Source organism: Clupea harengus, chromosome 14, assembly GCF_900700415.2.
Source record: "Clupea harengus chromosome 14, Ch_v2.0.2, whole genome shotgun sequence".
Lineage (NCBI taxonomy): Eukaryota > Metazoa > Chordata > Actinopteri > Clupeiformes > Clupeidae > Clupea > Clupea harengus.
The window spans coordinates 11,695,218-11,717,742 of record NC_045165.1 but is presented as its reverse complement, the minus strand read 5'-3'; the positions used below and the strand labels follow the sequence as shown (position 1 = coordinate 11,717,742).

General features: G+C 43.7%; 3 protein-coding genes across 3 annotated transcripts in view; 2 read left to right on the top strand and 1 right to left on the bottom strand.

Annotated features, from left to right (window-relative positions):
* prorp (protein only RNase P catalytic subunit) overlaps positions 1 to 5,051 on the top strand; it is a 12,766-nt gene extending 7,715 nt beyond the window's left edge. Inside the window, exons 5-7 of the mRNA XM_012826835.3 lie at positions 4,094 to 4,242; positions 4,416 to 4,611; positions 4,889 to 5,051. Of these exons, the coding sequence (XP_012682289.2) occupies positions 4,094 to 4,242; positions 4,416 to 4,611; positions 4,889 to 5,020 (477 nt within the window). The 3' untranslated portion in view covers positions 5,021 to 5,051. The remainder of the gene's footprint in view (positions 1 to 4,093; positions 4,243 to 4,415; positions 4,612 to 4,888) is intronic.
* A 759-nt stretch (positions 5,052 to 5,810) lies between these two features.
* psma6a (proteasome 20S subunit alpha 6a) lies at positions 5,811 to 9,612 on the top strand. The gene is made up of 7 exons (XM_012826891.3): positions 5,811 to 5,996; positions 6,329 to 6,423; positions 6,602 to 6,683; positions 6,784 to 6,939; positions 7,452 to 7,630; positions 8,741 to 8,835; positions 9,318 to 9,612. The coding sequence occupies exons 1-7, from the start codon at positions 5,921 to 5,923 to the stop codon at positions 9,373 to 9,375; spliced, it is 741 nt and encodes a 246-aa protein (XP_012682345.1). The 5' UTR covers positions 5,811 to 5,920; the 3' UTR covers positions 9,376 to 9,612.
* Positions 9,613 to 11,007: 1,395 nt separating this feature from the next.
* Positions 11,008 to 13,779, bottom strand: nfkbiab (nuclear factor of kappa light polypeptide gene enhancer in B-cells inhibitor, alpha b). The gene is made up of 6 exons (XM_012826792.3): positions 13,473 to 13,779; positions 12,801 to 12,906; positions 12,409 to 12,619; positions 12,188 to 12,276; positions 11,709 to 11,969; positions 11,008 to 11,553 (listed from the first exon to the last, which is right to left on the bottom strand). The coding sequence occupies exons 1-6, from the start codon at positions 13,709 to 13,711 to the stop codon at positions 11,524 to 11,526; spliced, it is 936 nt and encodes a 311-aa protein (XP_012682246.1). The 5' UTR covers positions 13,712 to 13,779; the 3' UTR covers positions 11,008 to 11,523.
* Between the last annotated feature and the right edge of the window lie 8,746 nt (positions 13,780 to 22,525).

The following is a 22,525-nucleotide window of genomic DNA, read 5'->3' as shown; positions in this document are numbered from 1 at the left end:
TCTCGATCTAGTCTTGAGTTTGGCCACCAAGAGGTGATGTAGAGCAGATTGAAGGCCTCTGCAGTCTCACATTTTCCACTCTGCTGAAGACCCCCCCCCCCCCCCCCAAAATACATTACCGAGACAGCCCACTTGCTTTCAAGACCAAGACCTTTCACTGGGGCATTTCAATCGGTGGGGAACACCTGATATTCAAAGAGATTTGCCTCAGGTAGCCGCATAAAATGTCCGCTATGTGAAAGCACAAGCCCACTTTTTTAACACCCCGAATGAATAACGTGGGGCTGAAAGGCATTAGACCCCAGACAAGATCACACGTGCCCAGCAGCTGCGAGTTGCACTTCACCCTGAAGAGAGAGAAGCTGTGGAGGGGGAAAAGGCTGCAGCGAGAGAATGACAGAAAGACAGTTGGAGAGAGACAAAGACAAAGACAGGGAAATACTAGCAGAAAATAGCCCTTTTCAGGCCCGTGCTGTGCTGTGCTTTGCTTTGCTTTGCTTTGAACTCCAGCTGTTTTGCATCAACTTTTCCTTCGGTTAAATCCTTCCCAAAGAAGACTTTTTGCCATAAAGAGGCAGGTATTTTTAGTTTCCTTCTCCCCCCACCTCTTTCACCGACATTTGGCAACATGCAGCTCAGTTCTTAGCAGGAGCTTTTTATCAATGGTACACAGAAATCAGGCAGCCCTTCAACAACACTGCGAGGTCAGAACAGGCCGTCCACAAATTTCAGATAAACAATGTGTACTTACACATCTAACAAGTGCCGTGAAATCAGATCCCACACCATGTATTTGATGTAATGTGGGTGTGTATGTTGTGGCAGTTCAAAGCCATAATAATGGTGTTCATGTTTACTATATGAATTTGCATTGAAGCATGGTGCTTCACTGAAGTAATACTCATAAGTAAGACTCATAACTCATCAGCTATGATGATCTTTCAGAGTCCCTACTTGTTGGTGTATGGAGATATTTGACCACATCTAATGCTTTGGGAAGATTCAGTCCTCATTCAGAGACTGTTGAGGAGACAACGATTATCTGACGAGTGATTGTGGTTTTCCAAGGCTTCAAGCACAGCCCTCCACCAAGATACGTCTGTTTCAGTTACTCTATCTTCCCTCTCAGTGCCACGATGACCGAGGTCATTTTTGCCTTAGGGGGCACTAAAAGATGACCAGTTTACAGTTACCAGAGATGCAAGGCAGTGTTTGATAAACACATGCTACCAATATTGCTGTCTTCACAATCTTAAACATACTCAAGGACAGTCTTCAAGCAAACACACACACATGCCTACATACACGCATGCACGCTCTCTCTCTCTCTCTCTCTGTCTCTCTATCTCTCTCTCTCACACACACACGCTCTCTACATAGCTTCTTGGTTAGTATTCACACAGAGGCGGCCAGACCACTATCTGTAATAGCGAGGGGGATTTTCTGGTTTCGTTATGATCTGACTAATTTTATGATCTTTCATTTTTTTTTACTTTTTAACATTTCGGTGGCAAATAAAAAGGGCCTCTGTGGTGGAGTTTATTTGCAGTAGTCGCTTTCGTCCCACTTTCGGTCGTGGGACTGGCAGTCAGTCACTGTGAGATCCTCCCACATGTCTGCACTTCTAGCCCGGCTCAGAAAACGCGGCTCCACCATACATCTGAGAGCCGAGGGTCAGGTGATTTTTGGTGCCTTGGGTTTCAAAAGTTCAGTAAGGTTCAGGTGTCACATTAACGGAACTATATGATCGAGTCTATCAGATAGACCATCTTAGTAAGGGATGCTTTTCCTTACCTAACTTCAAGAAAGACAGTTGATGGGAGAGGTGATTCAGAGGTTGATAAGTGCATGTTAGAAAGGACAATGCAGCCTACGTTGATCTATGTTTATCTCTGTCTAGAGGTCATAGTTTTATTCCAGCTAATTTCACCTGCCCTAGGTTAAAGGGAATATTTAAGTGATTGAATGGGCCCACGTTAAAAATGCACTAGAGGAAGAAATGTACTTGTGTAAGGAATGCATGCTCTGGTAATACCCCAACAAATCCCCTGTTCAATCAATCTCTTGAAAGAACAAGTTTCAAGAGACTCAGTGGATTGATATGATATTATTTCACACATTATATCTTATTTAATTTTTTGCTTTAGTGTATGGGAAGTCAATATAATACGTAGTCCTATATTGAATTAAAACCCCATTATAGGAGAGTGTGTGAGAGAGTGAGTGTGTGTGTGAGATTGAGTGTGTGAGTGAGTGTGTGCGTGAGTGTGTGTGTGTGAGAGGCCCACAATCTGCGGAACCAGCTCAGTAAGACATGCGGATGTAATTCAAGCAAAGTTCCCCATGTTACCTAGTGAACTTACGTAGTCATTGGCGTCACATGAGCTCTTCTTTATTCAAGAATTACTAGCAGGAAGAGGGAGAAAACTCCCGACACATTGTTTGTGGAGAGGCACGAGGGGTGGTGGTGACAATGGTGTATGTTCCGAGCACAGTAGCCCCAAGCAGAATGCTGAGTGACCCTTAGCAAGCTAGCGAGCGGTGCTTTCCACCTGGCTAATGTGGGCCACTTCCTCCCGTGTGATTCAGCAGAAAAACGTCCACACCTGTCGCAACGCCAGCACTTCCTTATCAAGAAAACAGGATTTGTTCAGCTGCAAACTCCTGTAACACATCCTCACTCACTCGGCTGTTTCACCAGGGAAGGCCCCTATGCGGTCTTCAAATCAACAGGATAAAAAGAAAATATAATTGGTAGTCATATTATAATTACGTTATGGGTGATAGATGGGTGATCTAATATATTGTTGTCAGCCTGAGGTGTGTTGTATGGTATATAGTTTTGTTACACTTTAACTTCACTGATATTTACGTGAAGTTAGATAAGATAGATAAAATATAAGATAAGGTACAGAGTACAGTGAAATTCTTGGAAGTTACAATTACCAGTATTAAAAACGTTTATGTGTTCGTGTGAAACAGGTTGTGTCGTAATATTTCCATTAGGCAATGTCATTGAGATTAAACAATGAATGAAAACATGAGTTAATTTCTCCCAGCCCATACATTCTTGACATACTCTTAAGAAAATGGAGTGGTTGCTAAATTTGGACCCCCAACCCAACAAAGTATTTCCTCCCACCACAGCCCCCCTTTGTTGTGTCACAGAATGAGAAGACACCACATCCGAGGCGGCAGGAAACTCCCTGCGATCTCTATGGTAGGGTGGGCTAAAACACAGTGATTATGAATAGATTCCTTGCGTCTGATTTGTTGAGTGGCCATCCACCATCACACTCCCCCATTGACTTGACACTGAAGACTGCATGTGGAGGGAAATTCCTCCCAGACACCAGAGACCACTGACTAACAAGACTGGTGGAGGTTCTTAGGCGCTCATTCATGAAAAAAGTCCATCTTGTCTCTTGTTGTCTCTCACTGTTTCATGCTGAATGACTGTAAAACTATTGGTAACACAAAAAGACTGGAAATGTATTGTAATGTCATTTAAACAAAAAAAAATAACTTCAAAGAGCTTTATATTTACTCATGAAAGTCTACAGTAGTACAGTAGTTTTGTATTGTTCACATAAAGATATAAACCAAATCTAACTATGTTACAATTTTCATAAAGTGTCAAAAGGGCGTTCATAAAGGTTTCAGACATTTTTGAGTGTATATTTTTCCGTGCTAGAGGTGTGGTTTCCTACGAATTATCGACAGGTATGATTTATGCAATTGCCTTGAAAATCGGCTGCTCAGGGCACAAGGCAGTGTCTGTGAAACACATGTTCACTAGTTATCTACCAGTCTAAATAAGTGGCTTTTCTCTAAAGCTATTGACTTCTTGTTGGAAATATGTATCTATCTAATTCTGTAGGGTCAAAATCTACATCTACATATAATCTACAAAATGTCAGTGAAACGCTACAGCCAAAAGAAAAAACACATCTGCCATCACATGACCTTCCACATGGTTTTGTGTAACATTGTATTCAGTTTGTGTGCCAGTCAGATCATCTCTAATTCCTGCATAATAGCAGTTTAGCCATGGCACGTGCGTCACAATATTTGTTCATATGTATCCCTACAGCTGCTGGCTGTGGTCTCAGAGTTTAGTCAGCAAGGTCTCTCCATCCTGGTCCTGGGCAGGAAGCACATGTTGTATTCCACCCGGAGCTGGAACCGTCACCACATGAAGCAGATCCAGCAGAAGGCACACTGCTTTTTCACCGAGAACATGTGAGTTGGCCGAGCCAGCTTCCGCTCGTTTGTGTTCCATCACGTTCTCACTTCCTGGGTGTGAACATTTACTGGAGTTGAGGGTGGAGATCATTCACTAGAAAGAGTGTGGGTGTTTCTTTTTTTTTTTTTTTTCTGAGAAATTATTCATTGTTCTAATCTTTTGTTTACAGATCTGAGGATGACCCGTTCCTCCTCTATGCCACACTGCACTCTGGGAACCACTGTAACTTTGTGAGCCGTGACCTCATGCGGGACCACAAGGCCTGCCTGCCCGACGGGCGGACCAAGCGCCTTTTCTTCAAGTGGCAGCGTGGACACCAACTGGTCCTCAGCAGCTTTATTCCTGGGAAGATGGTCCGCTTTCAGGTGAGAGGTCGCGCCTTTTATATTTAAAAATCAAAGCAGTCATCATGGAACCATTAACCATAAATTTGGGTATGATTTTAACTGTGGGTTATTTTAGCAGTTAATCCTTACTTGTGTGAGGAACTGAAATATCAGTCACAATCACATGTAAACACATTTAACCAGCCACACGATTACATTTTAATAACATCATAATGCAATTTGATGGGTACAGATACTAGATATAAGGAATATCAACTGATAATGATGTGTTTTTTTTCTTCTTCTTTTTTCACAGAGGATACAAAGCTATGACACCATTATTCAGACCAACACAAAGTCCTGGCATATTCCCTACGATGCACAGGGAGTAGACAGATGTACATATGAAGTCCCAGAGAAATGGCTATGCCTTACCAGATCAAACTGACAAATGCACTTCTCTAATCTGCTTCGTGTTGTTTTTTCATTGGATGTATGACTACAATAAAGGATTTTCTGCCAGCCAGCTTTGCATTGACTATGCTTTAATATGGTTATTCTGATAGGCTGTTGGGCTATTTTGCTGATATCGTGTATGATGATGATGTGATATGATAGTGTTGCAAGAGCAAAGCAAACTTCAAAAACGGGGGCATGATTCAGTAGATCAGCCATCTTTGGTTTAATATAACATATCAAATTCTGCAACAATGACATTTGATCTTCAGTACACACTGCACTTTTAGTTTGTTAAAGCAACACTATGCAACAATTTGACACTTTTTGAGGTATGGTTTTATAGGCAACTGGTGTTGGTACCATCCTCAAATTCATTTTGATAGCATATGGTCATGTGAAGGACAGATACACATATGTGTCTTTCCCACTAGCCATCAAGGATATGCACTATGTAGTTCTGTGTTCCGGGCTGGAACACTTGGCAAAAAATTTAAAAAAGGTTACACAAAGGTTATACTGCCAAAAGACACCAGTTGGTGTGTTGGCAAGCTTCTATCAGTGCAAACTGGGCTGTTGGTGGTGGTTGCAAGGTTTTTGCATGCCTTTTAGGTAGATAGCTTGCTAGTTTTGGAACAGAACTACTTATTGCTGCTTTAAAGTTCGATCAGAAAACGACCACCTTCAAAGTCAACTGACTTAAAATCACCAAAAAGACAGACTATGGTGATCATAGACATATATGTCTATGACTATGATGGTGATCACCATGTGACCCGGATTTCGACTCTGCAACTTAATACTACTTCCGGGAAGCATTTACTTTCGGTTGTGCAGTGTTTACAAATTCCTGTCTTTTCACTTCTACGGGTTCCTCAGAGTCCTCGAGAAAATGTCTCGTGGATCAAGTGCAGGATTCGACCGTCACATTACCATATTTTCACCGGAGGGCAGATTATATCAAGTCGGTGAGTAATGAATTTCACTTGATTGTGGAACCTGGGCTGGCTAGTTAGCTAGAATAGCTAGCCAACGTTAAGTGCTATGTCATTGTGCCACAACTGACCTTTCATTCTCTACTAAACTTTTTCTTTCTCATGGCAGTATGTGTTGTTTTTAGGTGTTTGGAGATTTTGTTCGCTTGTCATTTGTTTCTCCACTTACAAGCCATTATTAACATTGATGTCGACTCTGGCTAACAACTTTAGCTAGGCTTGATAGCTAGCTTTAGCAACATAGCCATTTGTTAGACAGTAAGTGTGAATGATAGTGATTGTAACCACTGTTCATACATCTACAGAATATGCATTTAAAGCCATCAATCAAGGGGGCCTAACATCAGTTGCTGTTCGGGGTAAAGACTGTGCTGTTGTCATCACGCAGAGAAAAGTCCCGGTAAGTTATACATCTAGCCTTTCCTGGCCTATTACCAAAACAAGGCCACTTCAAACATTACTGCCTATGCCGACTTAACTGGGAGATGCACTCAATCTGCCACTGCCACTGTTCATTGGGAAAGGTGAAAAGAGGTGTTTTATAGACCACATGTTGTGTTTACAAACCTCTCTCTCAGGACAAGCTCCTCGATTCCTCTACCGTCACCCACTTGTTCAGAATAACGGAAAGCATCGGCTGCGTCATGTCAGGAATGACAGGTCAGCTCAAGAGTGGACCTGGCGCCACTTAACATTTATTCAGAACATAACAGACAACGCAACATGCCCTCGTCTCATCTTTATCATTTGTCTCCTCCAGCCGACAGCAGATCCCAGGTGCAGAGGGCCCGTTACGAGGCAGCTAACTGGCAGTACAAGTATGGCTACGAGATCCCCGTGGACATGCTGTGCAAGCGGATCGCAGACATCTCTCAAGTGTACACGCAGAACGCTGAGATGAGGCCGCTGGGCTGCTGTAAGTAGCAGTCAGTCAAAGGCCTTGTGACGAAGCATAAACTGCACGAACACGACTGACAGTGCCTGTGGATGAGGCTAGTGAAAATGTCATGTATTATGACATAAACCTTTAAGTATATTAGCAGAAAAAACTATTACCCATGTTTGCTTATCTGCCCAACATTCTCTTGTACTGGATGACTACTAGCATAGTGAATACTAGCAAGTGAATCATTTTGACTGTATTTCTGCTCAGTGCTTTTAAACAGTAGCTCTGAAACGGCTTCTGAATGCGAGCTGGCTCACTGTATTATCACTAACTCGTTTGACAGTCACGCAACCAGGCATTTGGTTTTACACTGTCACAACAAACTACATTGCCTGCGAAATAACAAAGCATTGAGTTCAGGCATCACATGTAGAAGTCAATGGATGCAGCGATGGAGCTATGGTCATGACTAGTCAGTTGCTCCAACAGGTTGTGTGTGTGAAATGTTGTCAGGTAGCGACACTGTGGTTTGTGTTCTCCAGGTATGATCGTCATCGGTATGGACGAGGAGCTGGGGCCTCAACTGTATAAGTGCGACCCTGCAGGGTACTACTGTGGGTTTAAGGCCACCTCAGCCGGGGTGAAGCAGACGGAAGCCACCAGCTTCCTGGAGAAGAAAGTCAAGAAGAAACTGGACTGGACTTTCAAGGAAACAGTTGAGGTGTGTGTGTGTGTGTGTGTGTGTGTGTATGTGTGTGTGTGTGTGTGTGTGTGTGTGTGTGTGTGTGTGTGTGTGTGTGTGTGTGTTCAAAGTACAACCAAGTGTGAATGTGTACTTCGTGGGACTGGGACCCAGAGGAGGGTTGTTTTCTACAGAAGTGTTCTCATGTGTCAGGAGTCTTAAACACTTAGATAGTGCTCCATTCTGCCATTAACTACAATACAGTATGAAAGTCAGGGAAAGTGAATTTCCTGTCAAGTATTTCATAATTGTAATGTGTGTCAGGTTTTGCGTAATAGTGGCGTTCGGTATGTCTCTCCCTGTGGTCAGACTTCACACCTAAACCTCAGGGGGCCCAATCAGTGTCTGTTCGACATTTACATTTGAGGTTATTTGCTGTATTACCAGTACAGATTTTCTGGCCACGGCCAGTTGTGTCATTCTAGGAAACGGATACTGGGTCAGAACCAAATTGACCACATAATACAATATGACCAACAATGTATCTATGTCAAATTAGGCAAATTTAGTAATAAAGTCTTAGTAATAAGTCTTTTTTTATGTGATGGTGGACAGGTTGTGGGTATCTTGTTGGATGATTCCCTTTTGTACGTACTTGTTTTTATGTAGGTGTTTTAATTAGGCAAGTATTTTAATGTTGATATGAGATTATTTGAAGGCTGTTTAGTTCCCCTATGCACACGCAATGTGTTTTCTTTTGTCTGTCCTGTATTCAATGTACAAGTAAAGATACAGATCAATGCAAATAAAGATAAAGAACAGTGCCTGAATGCTCAGGAACACATAGTTGCTGAGTCGGCACAGAGAAAGTCTGATGTAGTGTTGTCAGTGTAAAAATGGTTCAGTGCAAAAAGCACGTGCAGGGTTTCAGTTCCCGGAATCGTAATTTAACAAGTTCAAGAAATTCATCAATTTAGTTTCTTTACGTTATGACTTGAAATGAAAATAATGTTCCGGCAACAGTAAGATTCGGAATGAGCGTCTGGTTTTGCGTTGACCTGGGATTTGCTTGCCAGCTCATTGTACATGATGTGTCCTCTCCTCTGGTGGTTCTCTCTGTATGACTGCTTTACGTTTGTCCTCCTGCAGACGGCAATAACGTGTCTGTCCACGGTGCTCTCAATCGACTTCAAGCCCTCAGAGGTCGAGATCGGCGTCATTACGAAGGATCAGCCCAAATTCAGGTTAGCTACCGTGGGAACTGTGTCATGCTGTACGGGCGCGCTAAGGCGCTCTCTGTCTCTCTCAAAGAAAACAGGAAGTCACTGTGCACGGATCGAGAGCTTGGGTGACAGGAAAGGCTCAGGTGTAGGCTAGTGAATGCACGGCGAGGGAGAAGAAAGGGGAAATGATATCAGGTTTTACTGTGCAAATCAGGTTTCAGAGTCTGAACTTCTCCCTGTTGCAAGCATTAGAACGTTGTAAAGGCCTGCTTCAGAGTGCCTCTCGGGGTTTGGTTAAATGCAGATTCAGCTTTCTTAATTTTCTTGTAGTGTAGCTATCTAAGTCCACAAAAGTTGCAGCCAAGATGTTTGTCGTATTTAGTTTGTGTGTGTGTGTGTGTGTGTGTGTGTGTGTGTGTGTGTGTGTGTGTGTGTGTGTGTGTGTGTGTGTGTGTGTGTGTGTGTGTGTGTGTGTGTGTGTGTGTGTGTGTTCTCCTGATCAGGATTCTTACTGAGGCGGAGATTGACACCCATCTTGTATCCCTGTCTGAGAGGGATTGAAGAGGAACTGATGTGCCCCAACAGTGGTGTTGCACTAAGCTCAACCCTGAGCAGAGAAGTGCTGTAACCCCCCTACCCCACCCCTGCCCTGCCCTGCCCCGACCCAGGAAGCACTACAACACATGTTCATCTGGCTGGTTTAGCATGGATCAGTCAGCAGCCCCCCCCTTCCCCCTTCCCCCTTTTTTGCTGTTTATTTAGCTTTTTCAATTTCTGGTTCAATAAATAATGTTTTGGCGAAAAACAACTCATTTGGTGTTTGAGTGAAGTTAGTATTTTTCACTGCAACTTTTTCAACTGATCCTTTTCTCCTATCGCCTTAGCCTCTTGTTGTGCGCTCTCGATTGATAAGCGCATTTACCTTCTCAATTTTTGGATTTTCCGACAGGCCGATCCCCGTCATTTCTCGGATCTTGCTGAATCATTCTGAGCTCTTTATGCCCCCCCCCCCCCCCCATAGGGCTCGTGATACGGGGCCCAGGTCCCTCAACCTGTCCCTGGCCGCTCCTGATCTTCTCTGGGGAGGGGGGGGGGGGCGCAGCTAACAGGTTATGACTAAATAATTTGCATCACAGCCTCTCATAGGGACTGTGGGTTCCAAACCACTTAAAAGTGGAAACGATAGGATAGGCCTGGCGTCTCATCCGATCGGGGAGACGAGTGCCGTCAGAGGTAGAGCCCCCTGAAGACTTTCAAGTCGCTATTCAAATGAGCGAAACCGCACACACTCACCTTAGCGCTTCACTTACTGGAAGAGGAATTCATGAATAAAAGATGAGTAGAATTGTGATGAGCAAGCACAACCAGCATGTGACTTGAAATATGTACGCACACTTTCAGATGTTTTTAAGCATAGGCGGGGATGTGTAGGTGTTGAGAGTGGTTGTGCTCAGAGGAAGTTTTTTCTCTCGCGCTGCTTTGAGTGTATGCATCCAGTTTTAACCACGTGGTTATTTTGGAATAGTCTATTTTATGCTGGGTGTTATGTGCCTGTGTTTGTTTCTTGCGTCAGGCGTCCAGTTTCCTGACTGTCCAGATTGACATCATGTGCCGTGTTGACAGGCTAAACTAGGAAGGTCTCAGAATGTGATGTTGACCAACTCCCCCCTGGGAAGGACATTCAACCTATCCAAGGGAGCACCCAGCTAGCTGACCTGTCACACAATGTTAACTCATGAGGATTTTTAGCATGATGTAGCCATCATAAAAATCAAAGTGTTTTTCAACCATATTTGGGTAAAATTGTGCGCCAAAAGATATGTCAAAAGTGTTTTGAAAACCACTTTGTGTTATTTTATAACGTGGATGAGTAAATAAACAAACACTGGGTTGGGTTAATGTCATAATCCACTGATCTGGAAGTGCATATGATGTCCTGTGTGACTGGAAGGTCTGACTAGGAGGGGGATTTTTTTTGTTTTTGCCAGCACTGATCCCACCCAGTCCCCTAACAGGAAATACCAGTGTACTCAGCTGACGGATGTCAGAATCCAGTCTGTGACAGACATTTCCCCGTGGTGACAAAGCGCCAAGACTTAACCAAGCCGCCACCCCCCCCCCCCCACACAGTCTACAACAGTGTAAATTTAGACATAACATGGCGCCAGACAGTTTGTTGCTTTTTCTTTTTTAATTTACGGGAGTGTGGTAGGTACTCTTCACAGATGCAATTTTGGAACATCTTACATTTTTTTTATACATACATATACATTCATATACATCCATATTTATAAAAAATAAATCTGTTTCTTTACACAATTTACAACATTATACAACGTACTCGGAAGTTTGTGGATGAAAACTGTCCTCATTGCTGTGTGACGTGAGAAAAAAAAACCAAGCCACGTCACGTCCCTCACTGTCGCGGTGAACTTCACTGGCTTCTCTGTCCCAACACTTTCAGGTAGCCTTCAGTTCCTGGGGCCTGCTTATCTCTCTTCTTCTTCTTCTTCTTCTTCTGGGCATCCAGACTCCAAACCACCTCATTAACCTAGCGCTGTCACTAGTCCAGTCCCATGCTGCTCCTCGGCCTTCGCTGTAGACCAGCCCCATCCTTCTCTCTCTCTCTCTCGCCCATTTGTAGTCTTTCTAGCTCACTCGAATATACTGTGTTATTAAGGCCACGTACATATGACTGAGTTGAATTTTCTATCCCATCAGCTGAATATCATCATACATCTGTAAAGACAAAAAGAGACACACAAGATTAGATTAAACATTGCAAAGATTAGGACAGGGTATAGCTTGGAAGAATGTGCTGATGTGGTGTGCAAATTCTCAATCAGGCCAAGACTAAGCACTAACTGCTGTTTGAGAGGTCTGGGAGTACACACCTCGTCATCTGATTGGCACTCGTCGTCCTCCTCGCTGTCCTCTGATTCGCTGTCGGGCAGCTCGCGCAGGTGCTGGGCGGTCAGCTCGTACAGCTCCTTCTGGATGGCGGTGTTGGGGCGACCGTAGGTCAGGTGGTACGGCGTGTGGCCTCCGTACGTCAGGCTGTTGACATCGGCCCCTCTGCTGATCAGAAGGTGCACCAGGTCCTGGTTCTGGAGGTCTACTGCCAGGTGAAGGGGAGACCGGCCATTGCACTGCTCCTGCGAGAGAAAAGAAGACGGGATCCATCAGAGACCGAAAGCTTTTTTAACAAACTCTACACAGTAGAACATAACTATTAGTTCTAAGATTGAATCAGTCAGTCCAGATTCCTTGATTAGATGGTAGGAGATGATCATCTACTTATTTCTGCTATTGAGCAGCTTATCAAAGAGTAAACCCAGGGTGTTTTGTGTAATCAATAAATCCTGATAATTACCTGTGCATTGATATCAGCTCCCAGCTCAACCAGTCTCTCAACCAGCGCAAGGTACCCATGAATGGAAACCAGGTGTAAACAGTTTTGACCTAAAAAAAAAAAAAGCACGCACACAAAAATACATCAGATCTGAGAACTGTGTAGGCAGCAGCAGAAGGAGACTCCAGACTCTAGAGATGAATATAACCCCAGAGGGGTGGGGGAGGGGGGGTGTTCCTTACCGCTGTAGTTGAGCGTGGTGAGCATTGCGGTGAGCTGAGAGCTGGAGCAGGCCTGGGTGAGCACGCTGAAGCAGGTGACAGAGCCCTTCTTGCAGGCTATGTGCAGGGCCGTGTTCCCGCTGTTGTCCACCAGCTGGGGGTCACAGCCAGCGCTCATCAATTGGGCTAACACTGCCGGCTGCTCTGTGATTACTGCCAAGTGCAGGGGAGTCTGGGGGGAGAGAGAGGGTTGAATCGTTAACATCACAGTGGAACCTTTGTGCTTTTGTTGTATTTGTTTTATCTTTCCCCTCTATTGTTTAAAACTTTTACTTTCGTTTTGAATGTTCATTTGTCCATTTTTTCATGCATTTTTTATATATTTTCACAGGATATTATGTGTCAAAACGTACCTGTCTTTGATAGTTCTGTGTGTTGAGGAATGAGTGGTTGACTGACAGGTCAATCATTTTCATGGCATGATCTTTGGCTTCGTGAATGATTGCCAGATGCAGGAGGCTACAAAAAGAAAGGGACAAACAAATTAATATCAAAGCTTCCAAAACCAGTCAGGTGTGAAATGTGTGGACAACTACAAATAGCAGGGGAAGTTCTGTTATTTCCAGGAGTAGTGGTTTGACACATTGGCGTGTTAACGACTAGTCGGATTCCTGGCACGCCGCCCGGGACTTTCCAAGCTTGGGCAGAGTAGCAGCGCCGCCCACATTGACGCCACGCCAAAGTACAGTCCGTCCCAATGTAGACTTTTTGTTTACGTAAAATCCATTATTGTAATCACCGCAGTCTTGGCTACGTGTGCAGCTGAGCTTTACACTTTTGCACAAGTACCAAGAATTCGGCTTCTTCGATTTTAAAGTTATTTTAAGCACTAAGCATTGCATGCGGAAATGATCTTGTTTTCTGCTAACGACCGCAAAAACTGAAGTAGGCTACCTTTTAATTTACGCTTTGCGCTGCTGTTTTTACGTAGTTTTTTATTTCCATCGAATACAACTCTAACAAAAAAAAACTATCCCACACATAAATGATCACGTTCAGCTAGTACTTAAACTTTCAACACTTACGTGTCTCCGTCCTCGGTCAGTTCTTTCCTCCATGGTTCACAGCAGTTTTCGGGTATCCGGGGAGCTGGTACGCAATCCAAACGCACTCGCTCCAGTTCAGCAGCTACATCCTCTCTAAGCGAATCCACACCGCTATCAACACGGTCGTCGATGTTCTGAAGCCCTTTCCCCAACTTGGAATCTCGACTCTCGGCGTTATGATCCATTTGGTTGTGTCTGTATGGCTGGTAGAAATCCATTGTGTGTTTAACCCTGGACGGATGCCTTGTCACTGTGTTCTTGACTTCTCTTCTTGAGGAGCTTTTTCAACAGTCAGTGGAGGGCGGAGCTTGAAGTGGCTGGGGAGGGGGATTTCCACTGCTCTGACTGATGCCTCTGCAGCAGAAGGGAATTTATTTAGGACATTATCGGGGAATTTCTCCCCCCAAACGAGTGTACAAAATTAAAATTGAAAACCCGCTTTTGGAAAATTGAAAAGAGAAAAGAATTGGGCCATACAAGATTTTGCACCGTATGTGTACAAATGTATAGCCTATTCCACATAGTTACTAACTAACTTAGTTTACCCAGCGAAATGCAAATTATGCAGGCTTCCTGGTTCAAAAGCACTGCAAGTCAAGACAGTCTTGTAGCAGCTTATTGTGCTTTACCGACTTTTTCTTTTGTAATAGCAATAATTCACTGTATGTATTAAATGAATTGTAGGATGGCACAGTGTGTCGTCTTGGTAACATCTTGCTTAAAGCATGACAATTTAATTAACACACAGTTGCAATGCATTTCCAAGTGTTCCTTCCTTTACTTTTTGCTGCTACATACTGGATATAAAGTAATATTGTTACATTTCTTCCGTTATTTATGGATTTTTATGATGCAGTTAGGGGACAAGCACATGGCCAAGAGGCTGTAATCTGCTAATAAACCACAGGTGTAAGCAGGTGCTCCTGAAATATTAACTAATTAGAACAAAGCCAGTTTCTGCTGTGTCATAGACTGCACAAAAATCTATCAACTTATTCCCTTGTCTTGCAAGGAGTTGATTTCATGTGACTGAATTCATTTTTATCATACAAATTACCAGCACACATATTGGTGCACTTGTACCAAAAACTGGTAATATGCAAATCCAGATGAGTCAAATCCAGATCCTTCAGTTCTCCAGTGAGCATCTCCTGCTGTATGCTGTAATACAGGTTTGTCCTCCTGACTGTCAGTCAGCCGACTCATCATCCCCCAGCCTGACATGTACACGTGAGCAACCCTCCTGGGCTTTCTGTTCCCTGGACTCTTTCTGTTTGCGCAACTGTCAGCACGCACGCACGCACCCTCAACGCACAGTTCGTATTCAGAAAGGCACAGCTTAGCAACAGTAACCAGGCGCTCAATACACAAGCTGCTGAGTTGTGTTGTAACAATTAAATGTAAATATGCCCATCTGTGGGTGTGATAGGAAAGGTCTTTGAATAGTCCAGAATCTCCTAGCCTCTCTCAAAGGCCTGTGATAGAAAAGCTATGTAAGGGGGCAATTCCAGTGTCTGAGAGGGATCTCCCTGAAGAACTACGCCTGGGTTTCCTCCTCCAGATATGTAGAGACAAAATGACAGGTTGTAATAAAAATCCACCTGGTGCTTTCTGAAACCACTCATTTTTACGCACCAGACATCTTTTAATCAAAAAACATATAATAATTAAAAGAGCAAAGCAAGTGTATGTCTGAGTAGTATCTCCGCCCTAAGCTGTATGTTAAAGTTTAACTCAGTCTAGTGTAACGGTAAGTTCATACAGTGAACATGCGAAGAATGTGGTGGTGAATGATGATGAACATGTGACGTCTGCTTGAATGGGAAACAAAACTAGTGGCATGTAACATGGCGATGTGCCAGGCTGCAGTTTTTTTTTTTTTTTTTTTGGTGGAATGAACACAGGAAGTAATAGGAACATCCTGAGGTACGCCCAGCCTGGCACATGGAGTACTCTGTCAGGGAAAACACAACATGCACACACAACTGTGGCTTGTCCTTACGGCACGTGAAGAGGGTGCTGATGGGGGGGGGGGACTGGGCACGGGTGTGTGTGTGTGTGAGAGAGAGAGAGAGAGATAGAGAGACAGAGACTAATATGTATACTGATGACCTGTTCCAGACACTACAATTCAGACACTACAATTCATTCAAAGCGCTCCTGTTGAAGCAGTCTCGTAAACACTCCGCCGTCTATTACCAAAACCCAGATTTGTCACAATGTTAATGTTGCATTATGTTTCTTAGACAAAGAAACTCTGAGTGATCCAGACCAGACGTTCAGCCTACAGACATTCCATGTTTCACTCAGAGAAGACCCCCGATGTAGAAACTCACCGCCGTGACTCAAATGTCCAGATTATGGGAATTTCAAGACGCACGAAAGCCCCTCCACAACGCAACCCCCTCACCCCAAACACACACACACACACACACACACACACACACACACACACACTCCACCCGTTGATGTCAGGGAGGGGAATAGTGAAGGGAGTTGAGTTACTGGGACATCCCTACAACTCCAGCAATCCCCTGTGTCCATACAGCACATAGGCACTTCTGGTACTACCCATGTTAGACTGGAGAATTCCCTCAGTTATTATCCCACTGGGTGGTTTTCAGGCAGCTCCAGAAATAATAGGGAAAGGTTATCATGACGTAAGTTAATGCAGTGGAGTTCATTTTTTTTCCTGAGATGTGGTCTGTACAAGGCTGGACATGTCTGCCCACTGCACTCGCTGGGTGTTTTTTTTAGTCTCCACACATAAACAGACCAGTTGTGACTCATGTTGACTCAGAGACTCAAAGACAAGCTGGCACCAAACACACTCTTGTCCCCGCACCTTTATATAAAACTACCACAAAGTTATTTAAAACAGCCCCTGGTTTTTAAAAACAGTCCCGACTTAGTTGGAGAGGGTGGAGGAGAAGAGGAGAGATTGTTTGGAGAGGTTGACTATTTCGGTTATGTTTGGGCCTGATTGTAAGTTTCCTGTTTTCTTTTTTTATCTTTTCCTTTTTCTTTCTGGAAAACAAAACCTTGTGCTCTAAGAAGCGAGCGACCTTTAGTCTGAAGTAGCCCTGTCATTAGGCGACTATCTCAAAGGCCACACACAAAGGTGTGGTCTGGGGAGTTAACCGAGCGTGAATCATCACCACGGTACACTGGCCATCCAGTCCTGCCGGATTTCCCAAGGATGCCAGTTTCGGACACCGTGCGTGACTGTGCGCCTTTCCTCAGCTCTGTACAAGGTGGGGGCGTGTTGGGGGAATCCTGCGTATGAATCACCCCCCTTCCTCCCCCCTCTGTCCCTTCAGTCTACCACGGGGAATGTGAGGAATGTGCTCTCCTTCCAGTCCCACCTGTAAAATGGCAGCGTTTTATAAGCACGGGAGAATGGAGGAATGTTTCTCCTCTTCTCCTCCACCCTATGCATAAGTGCTGTATGTTCTCCTCAGCATCTCCACCCTGAGATGAAGTGCTGTATGTCCTCCTCCACCCTAAGATGAAGTGCTGTATGTTCCCCTCTTCTCCTCCACCCTAAGATGAAGTGCTCTATGTTCCCCTCTTCTCCTCTTCTCCTCTTCTCCTCCACCCTAAGATGAAGTGCTCTATGTTCCCCTCTTCTCCTCTTCTCCTCTTCTCCTCCACCCTAAGATGAAGTGCTCTATGTTCCCCTCTTCTCCTCTTCTCCTCCACCCTAAGCTGAAGTGCTGTATGTTCCCCTCTTCTCCTCTTCTCCTCCACCCTAAGCTGAAGTCAAGTCAAGTCAAGTCAAATTTATTTATAAAGCACATTAAAAAAACAACTCACGTTGACCAAAGTGCTGTACAATCAGAGTAGGCAATCACAATAAAATATAGAATAAAATAAAAACAGAAACAAAACACTCACATAACCATCTATATACATCCATATACACAGTGCAAGTGTGCAAATCATCAATTCAAATCAGGAGGATCCGAACCCTAAAGAATAAAAGTGTGTTTTGAGCCTGGACTTGAAAGAGTCAAAAGAGGGGACAGATCTAATAGAGAGGGGGATGCTATTCCACAGTCTAGGGGCTGCAACAGCAAAGTTGCAGTAGTGTTGTATGTTCTCCTCTTCTCCTCTTCTCCTCCACCCTGAGCTGAAGGGCTCTATGTCCTCCTCGCCATAAAGGCATTCAGGGGAGGACAAAATGGAAGATCATTGGGTCCTTCTGCTGTCTTATCAAAGAGGGAAATAAAATGATATATTATTGACTAGCACTCAGTGGTCTATGTTCCCTTAATCTTTCAAACTTTTCTGTCAGGAGATTCATCTGTGTATGTAAGGCATTGCGTTTATGCGGAAAAAACATATTCTGGCAAGATTTTCATATGTGGATTCAGGAAATAAAACATGGTAATCTGGTGTTAGACTCATTAACAGTGTGTGTCATACTGTTTAAAATTGGGAAACCACAAAGCAAACACTAATGAAGAAATGCAAACAAGGAAATGGCTTAAACAAGGAAATTGCTCATGCAATGAGTCTTCTTTTTCTTAGTCATTGTTACTGGGTACTCTCCAGTGGTGAAATTATTAGTTCTTCCCTTTCTAGGTCGCTTTTTCCCACCACCAGTTGGGGAACTAAAATGTCCAAGTGGCAGAATGTCTGTCAAGATTCCCCAAGTTCAAATGTGCAATGCCCCCTTAACACTTGTGGTATAACGTACAAACGTACAAACGTACACTCCTTTGTGTGGAAAACACAGACTCTGTTGCAACTCTCCTGCAGACGGTTACCATGCAACAACCAACAGGCCCTCTCATGCTGAGACCTGTGCTATACATTGGATTGACCTCAAATATTTTGGGAGCTTAACTCAGCCTGCCTGGAGAGCTGTGTGGGGTGGCTGAGCGACTTTGTTGTCTCTTAGGAGGGAGACGTGAGCGCAGAAGCCTTTTTCTTTTTCTCTCCTTATTAGTGGTGACCTTTACATGAAACCCTCTGACATTTAAAGACATGTCCAACTGGTCCAAGGCTGAAAAGGCCTATGCCTGAACTATGGGACTGGGTGTGGTGACAAGTGAGATTAGTTTTTTTAAGTTGTACAGCAACCAGTATTAGTTCTTGCTGAAGACAATGCTGGCAATGCCCACAGTCATCACCCTGCGGGAACACTTGATTTTATTTAATGGAGGTGGCACCATGTTTATCCTATGGGATGAGGCCACTACAGTATATAAAGAACTAAAGAGGACGTAGGCTATAAGCACACCTTCACTTCTTTAGGAATTGCCATTATAATTTCAAACGATCAGCTTTACCTAATCAAATCTTTTTTTCCAAGTGTATCATTCAAGAGTGACTTGTCGAGAAAGCTTCTTAGCTGACCATTCTTGCACAAGTCAGGTTTACACCAGCAGTTGCTTGGAGTTGCTGACAAAGTTGTTTCAGGCACCAGATACAGGGCTGTTGGCCCCTGGGCGTAAAGGGCCTTTAAGAAACAGAAAGGGAAAGCAGACCTGTAATATTCATGAAAGAACGGTGATATGGAGAGGTCATAAAAGTCCAAGGTGGGGTTTTATAAAGAATACTTTTGCATCTCTTGTCAAAGTTTCTGTACCCCCTCACTGATAAAACATGTACTTTCCCCTCTCACGAATTTGCCATCCATTTCAATAATGCGGGGAAAGGTACTGTAAAAGTTTCTCTGAGGAAAAAAACACTGTGGTCTCAATTTGAGGTAATTAGCATTTAATCTACATACTGCACTACATGTTGCAACCTCAACATGTACCAGTATGTATCAGTAATATGACGGATCACAGGGACAAAACTTCCTATGCACAGTTGAGACGTTATGACAAAGTGCTTCGAAATTAGTCATCAACAAGGTGCCAACTAGAAAGTATAATTGGGATTTCCCATTGGAATTGGGAACATCATTCGATGCATGGCAAGCTGATTGACATATCGCCCGCTGGTGGCCAAGAGACTTAAAACAGTCAAGCCTACTCACCAGTAGATGGCGACAAAATCTCAAGGATGCCGTACCTTCGAACTAAGTGAAAGTTTACGCCTGTCGACTGTTTTAACTATAGGAGACACTAAAACGTCCTTAAGATGTAGCATGTGTATTACAGTGTAGTTATCGGGGTAGTATCGTCTTAAATTTTGAGTCTGTTGTTCATCTTTTGAATAGTGGCTGGAATATTAAAATCATGCGTTTGACCTCTCCAGACAGCCCTGAAATCACCACTTAGTCACAAAAAAAAACATCTTTATTATTTGTGGTGTGTGCCAATATAAAAACGAAGCAATGTGGTACAGTGATTTATTTTGTAGTAACTTTTTCAAAACCTGAAAAGAGGGCGAAAAGGTCACTCACACTCACAACAGAAGACATTTCTTCCAGCCCAGCAATGTAATGACCTCGTAGAAATTGGTGAGGTTATGTTGTATCCTCACAAGTCCGGGCCGTGGGCGTGACTGCTAATTAAGAACGATTACAAATTAATGAATCAATCTGCCGACCTCGACGCTGCCAGAGCGAGGAGGCTACAGCCGGAGCTGGAGCTGTCCGCCTCCCGCGGTGCTGAAAGATTTCAGTGAAGCCAAGCGTGGATCCAGCACTGCACTTAATCATCATATAATGCTCAATCATCCTCGGCCTCCAACGGCGATTAAATAAATACCCAGTGCATCAGCAACGAGACTAATTGCCTCTCGTTGTAAACGATTACAGTGAATTCCTACATCTGCGTTGCCGCTTCGCCACATGGCGTGGGATGAGTTGCCAGGTTTGAGCTGAGACTTTGAGACAGTTGGAAAATGACAGATCAATAACGAGGTCTGTGGGATTTTTGGGAGGGACGGCTCACACAGAAAAGGACATTCCGCTTCAGCAACCTTAATCCTCCCGACCGTCTACTTGGCTTATGTGATGAAGGTCAAGGACATACATTCGGTGTGTGGACACAATACATGGGCTTGCCGTATTACCAGGACCAATTACACAAATAACAAAAAAGAAACTGTGTAGAATTATAATATTTTATATAACTGTCATTTGAAATTATTTATGCTGTGAGTTTACATATCGACTGACTGTTTCGTCGTGCCATTGATTTATGCTCAAATTGTTTGCAGAGCCAAACCCATTATATGATGCTGTCCTGTGGGCTACTGTCAAAGGATCTGTTTGATTTCCCACAGTGTCTTGACATCAAATGCCTCTAATTCCCAAGGTAGTTACCCCTTTTTCAGGAAAGCGTCCCAAACAGTACCCTACTCTGACGCCCATTTGTTCTGATTAATGGTCTGGGACGCCCCTCTCTAACCGCTAACCACAGTCGAGCATAATGTGATCCTGGGAGGTCGGCCGTATCGCCTCCTCCCCCTCCACCAAAATGAAAAGACATTAGGCACTCCGATCCCTTATCACTGCTCCCAGCTCCGGGATGAAGAGAGAGAGCGTGTGTGTGTCCCGTTCCCGCTGGCAAGTTATAGGCGAATTGGACAGCCCCCAAACGCAGTCCTGTCATTGCCCTGAGCATCGCTGCCCCTTCTGCCGGGAGATAGCGTGATGCCCCCTCGCCTGGGAAAGGGAAGGGGAGATCTTCCCATCGTTAATGCCACAAAGCCAGTGAATGCAGGAGGGATGCTTCGGGTTCCCCGGCTCAGTGAAAACCGCTTGGCAATTTACATCCTTGCAACTGATAGCATCTTTCTTATCTGAGGCCAACACATGAGCCCAGATGTGATTGCGAGAGAGTAATAAAAGATCTAACCGTTGTGCAAGATAACATTTTGAGCATCTGCCCGCAATAAAAACAAACTAATCACATCCCTAACGACAACAATAAAACGGCTATTTACAAAATGTTCTACTTAGCTCTTTGATTTATTTCATGAAATATTAAAACCCAAATTAAATGAGTTCACTTCAATATAATCCTTCAATATAAACATTTAAACGCGTCGTTAGGCCTATCTTGCTTTGTCCACGTCTTTGGTCTCCTCTAAGTAAGATTTAAGATGCATAAATTGCTGCAGCGCAATTTACATGCTCTGAGGATGATTGAATGTTGTGCTCAGCGTTGCTGCGGCTCAAATTAAACAGCTTAATTACAGGTTAAATCTGCCAGATTGTATCCTAGATACATATCAGGTAACAGGTAAAGTGCATACAATTGATTTATTAAGGGCCCCACGCTGACTCGCTCCCAGTGCCAAATTATGCGGCGTGCCAACAAGACACAGAAGCAAAAAGACCCCGCATCTTAATAGTCTTTTTCTGTTAGCAACAACAGGAAGCGTTTAAACCCTAAGCCGGAATTCAGGGAAAGGTTAACAAGCGAGCACCGGAGTGCATAGTCTCGCTCTCATTAATGGGCGGTGTGGACGCGCTGCCTGTGCGCTTCTAGTCATTAGGAAACATTCCTTTATTAAATAGGGGGAGGCAGTTGGTTTAAAACCATTTATTTGGACACAACCACATGTTGTTTTATTTATTCACTGACACGATGAGAAGTTTTTTCATCATGCCCGGTCATATTAAGGCCCTAGATTGGCCAATGGGCTGCAGTAATTCACAATTTCACATACAGCGTCTAAAATGATTTAAGACGATTGCATAAATATTATTATACATTCATGAAGGTGAAAATATTATAGTTTTGTCCATTAGCAAACGATTTAGACATGACGTCGGGCAATAAAACTGCAATCAGTTACACAATAATTATGTTTTAAGAATTATCACTATGCAGTAAAAGGCCTAAATTGAGGTGCAACGAAGTGTTATTTCTCTTTGTCATTTAGAAGGTTCTGTAATATACAATTTAATCAAGAAAATTAACAAGTAGGTATAATGTCATTACCAAAACAGAGCCTGTAATTGTGATAAAATTTGATATGGAACCCAAATCACTTAGACTTAACAAGCATCCGTGACACTAAAAGTAAAGTATAGCCTAATCCACCAAGCGGCTGCAATAAACATACGGATGTGAGAAAATGCAATCTGGTGCCCATTAGCAATCAATCTGTAACTGGAT

Coding starts and splice junctions, on each gene's coding strand:
- psma6a (XM_012826891.3), top strand. CDS start 5,921: ATGTCTCGTGGATCAAGTGCAGGATTCGACCGTCACATTACCATATTT. Junction 6,424..6,601: donor TCACGCAGAGAAAAGTCCCG/GTAAGTTATACA, acceptor CCTCTCTCTCAG/GACAAGCTCCTCGATTCCTC. Junction 8,836..9,317: donor AAGGATCAGCCCAAATTCAG/GTTAGCTACCGT, acceptor TCTCCTGATCAG/GATTCTTACTGAGGCGGAGA.
- nfkbiab (XM_012826792.3), bottom strand. CDS start 13,711: ATGGATTTCTACCAGCCATACAGACACAACCAAATGGATCATAACGCC. Junction 11,970..12,187: donor GAGCTGATATCAATGCACAG/GTAATTATCAGG, acceptor TTTCTCTCGCAG/GAGCAGTGCAATGGCCGGTC. Junction 11,554..11,708: donor AGTGCCAATCAGATGACGAG/GTGTGTACTCCC, acceptor TTGTCTTTACAG/ATGTATGATGATATTCAGCT.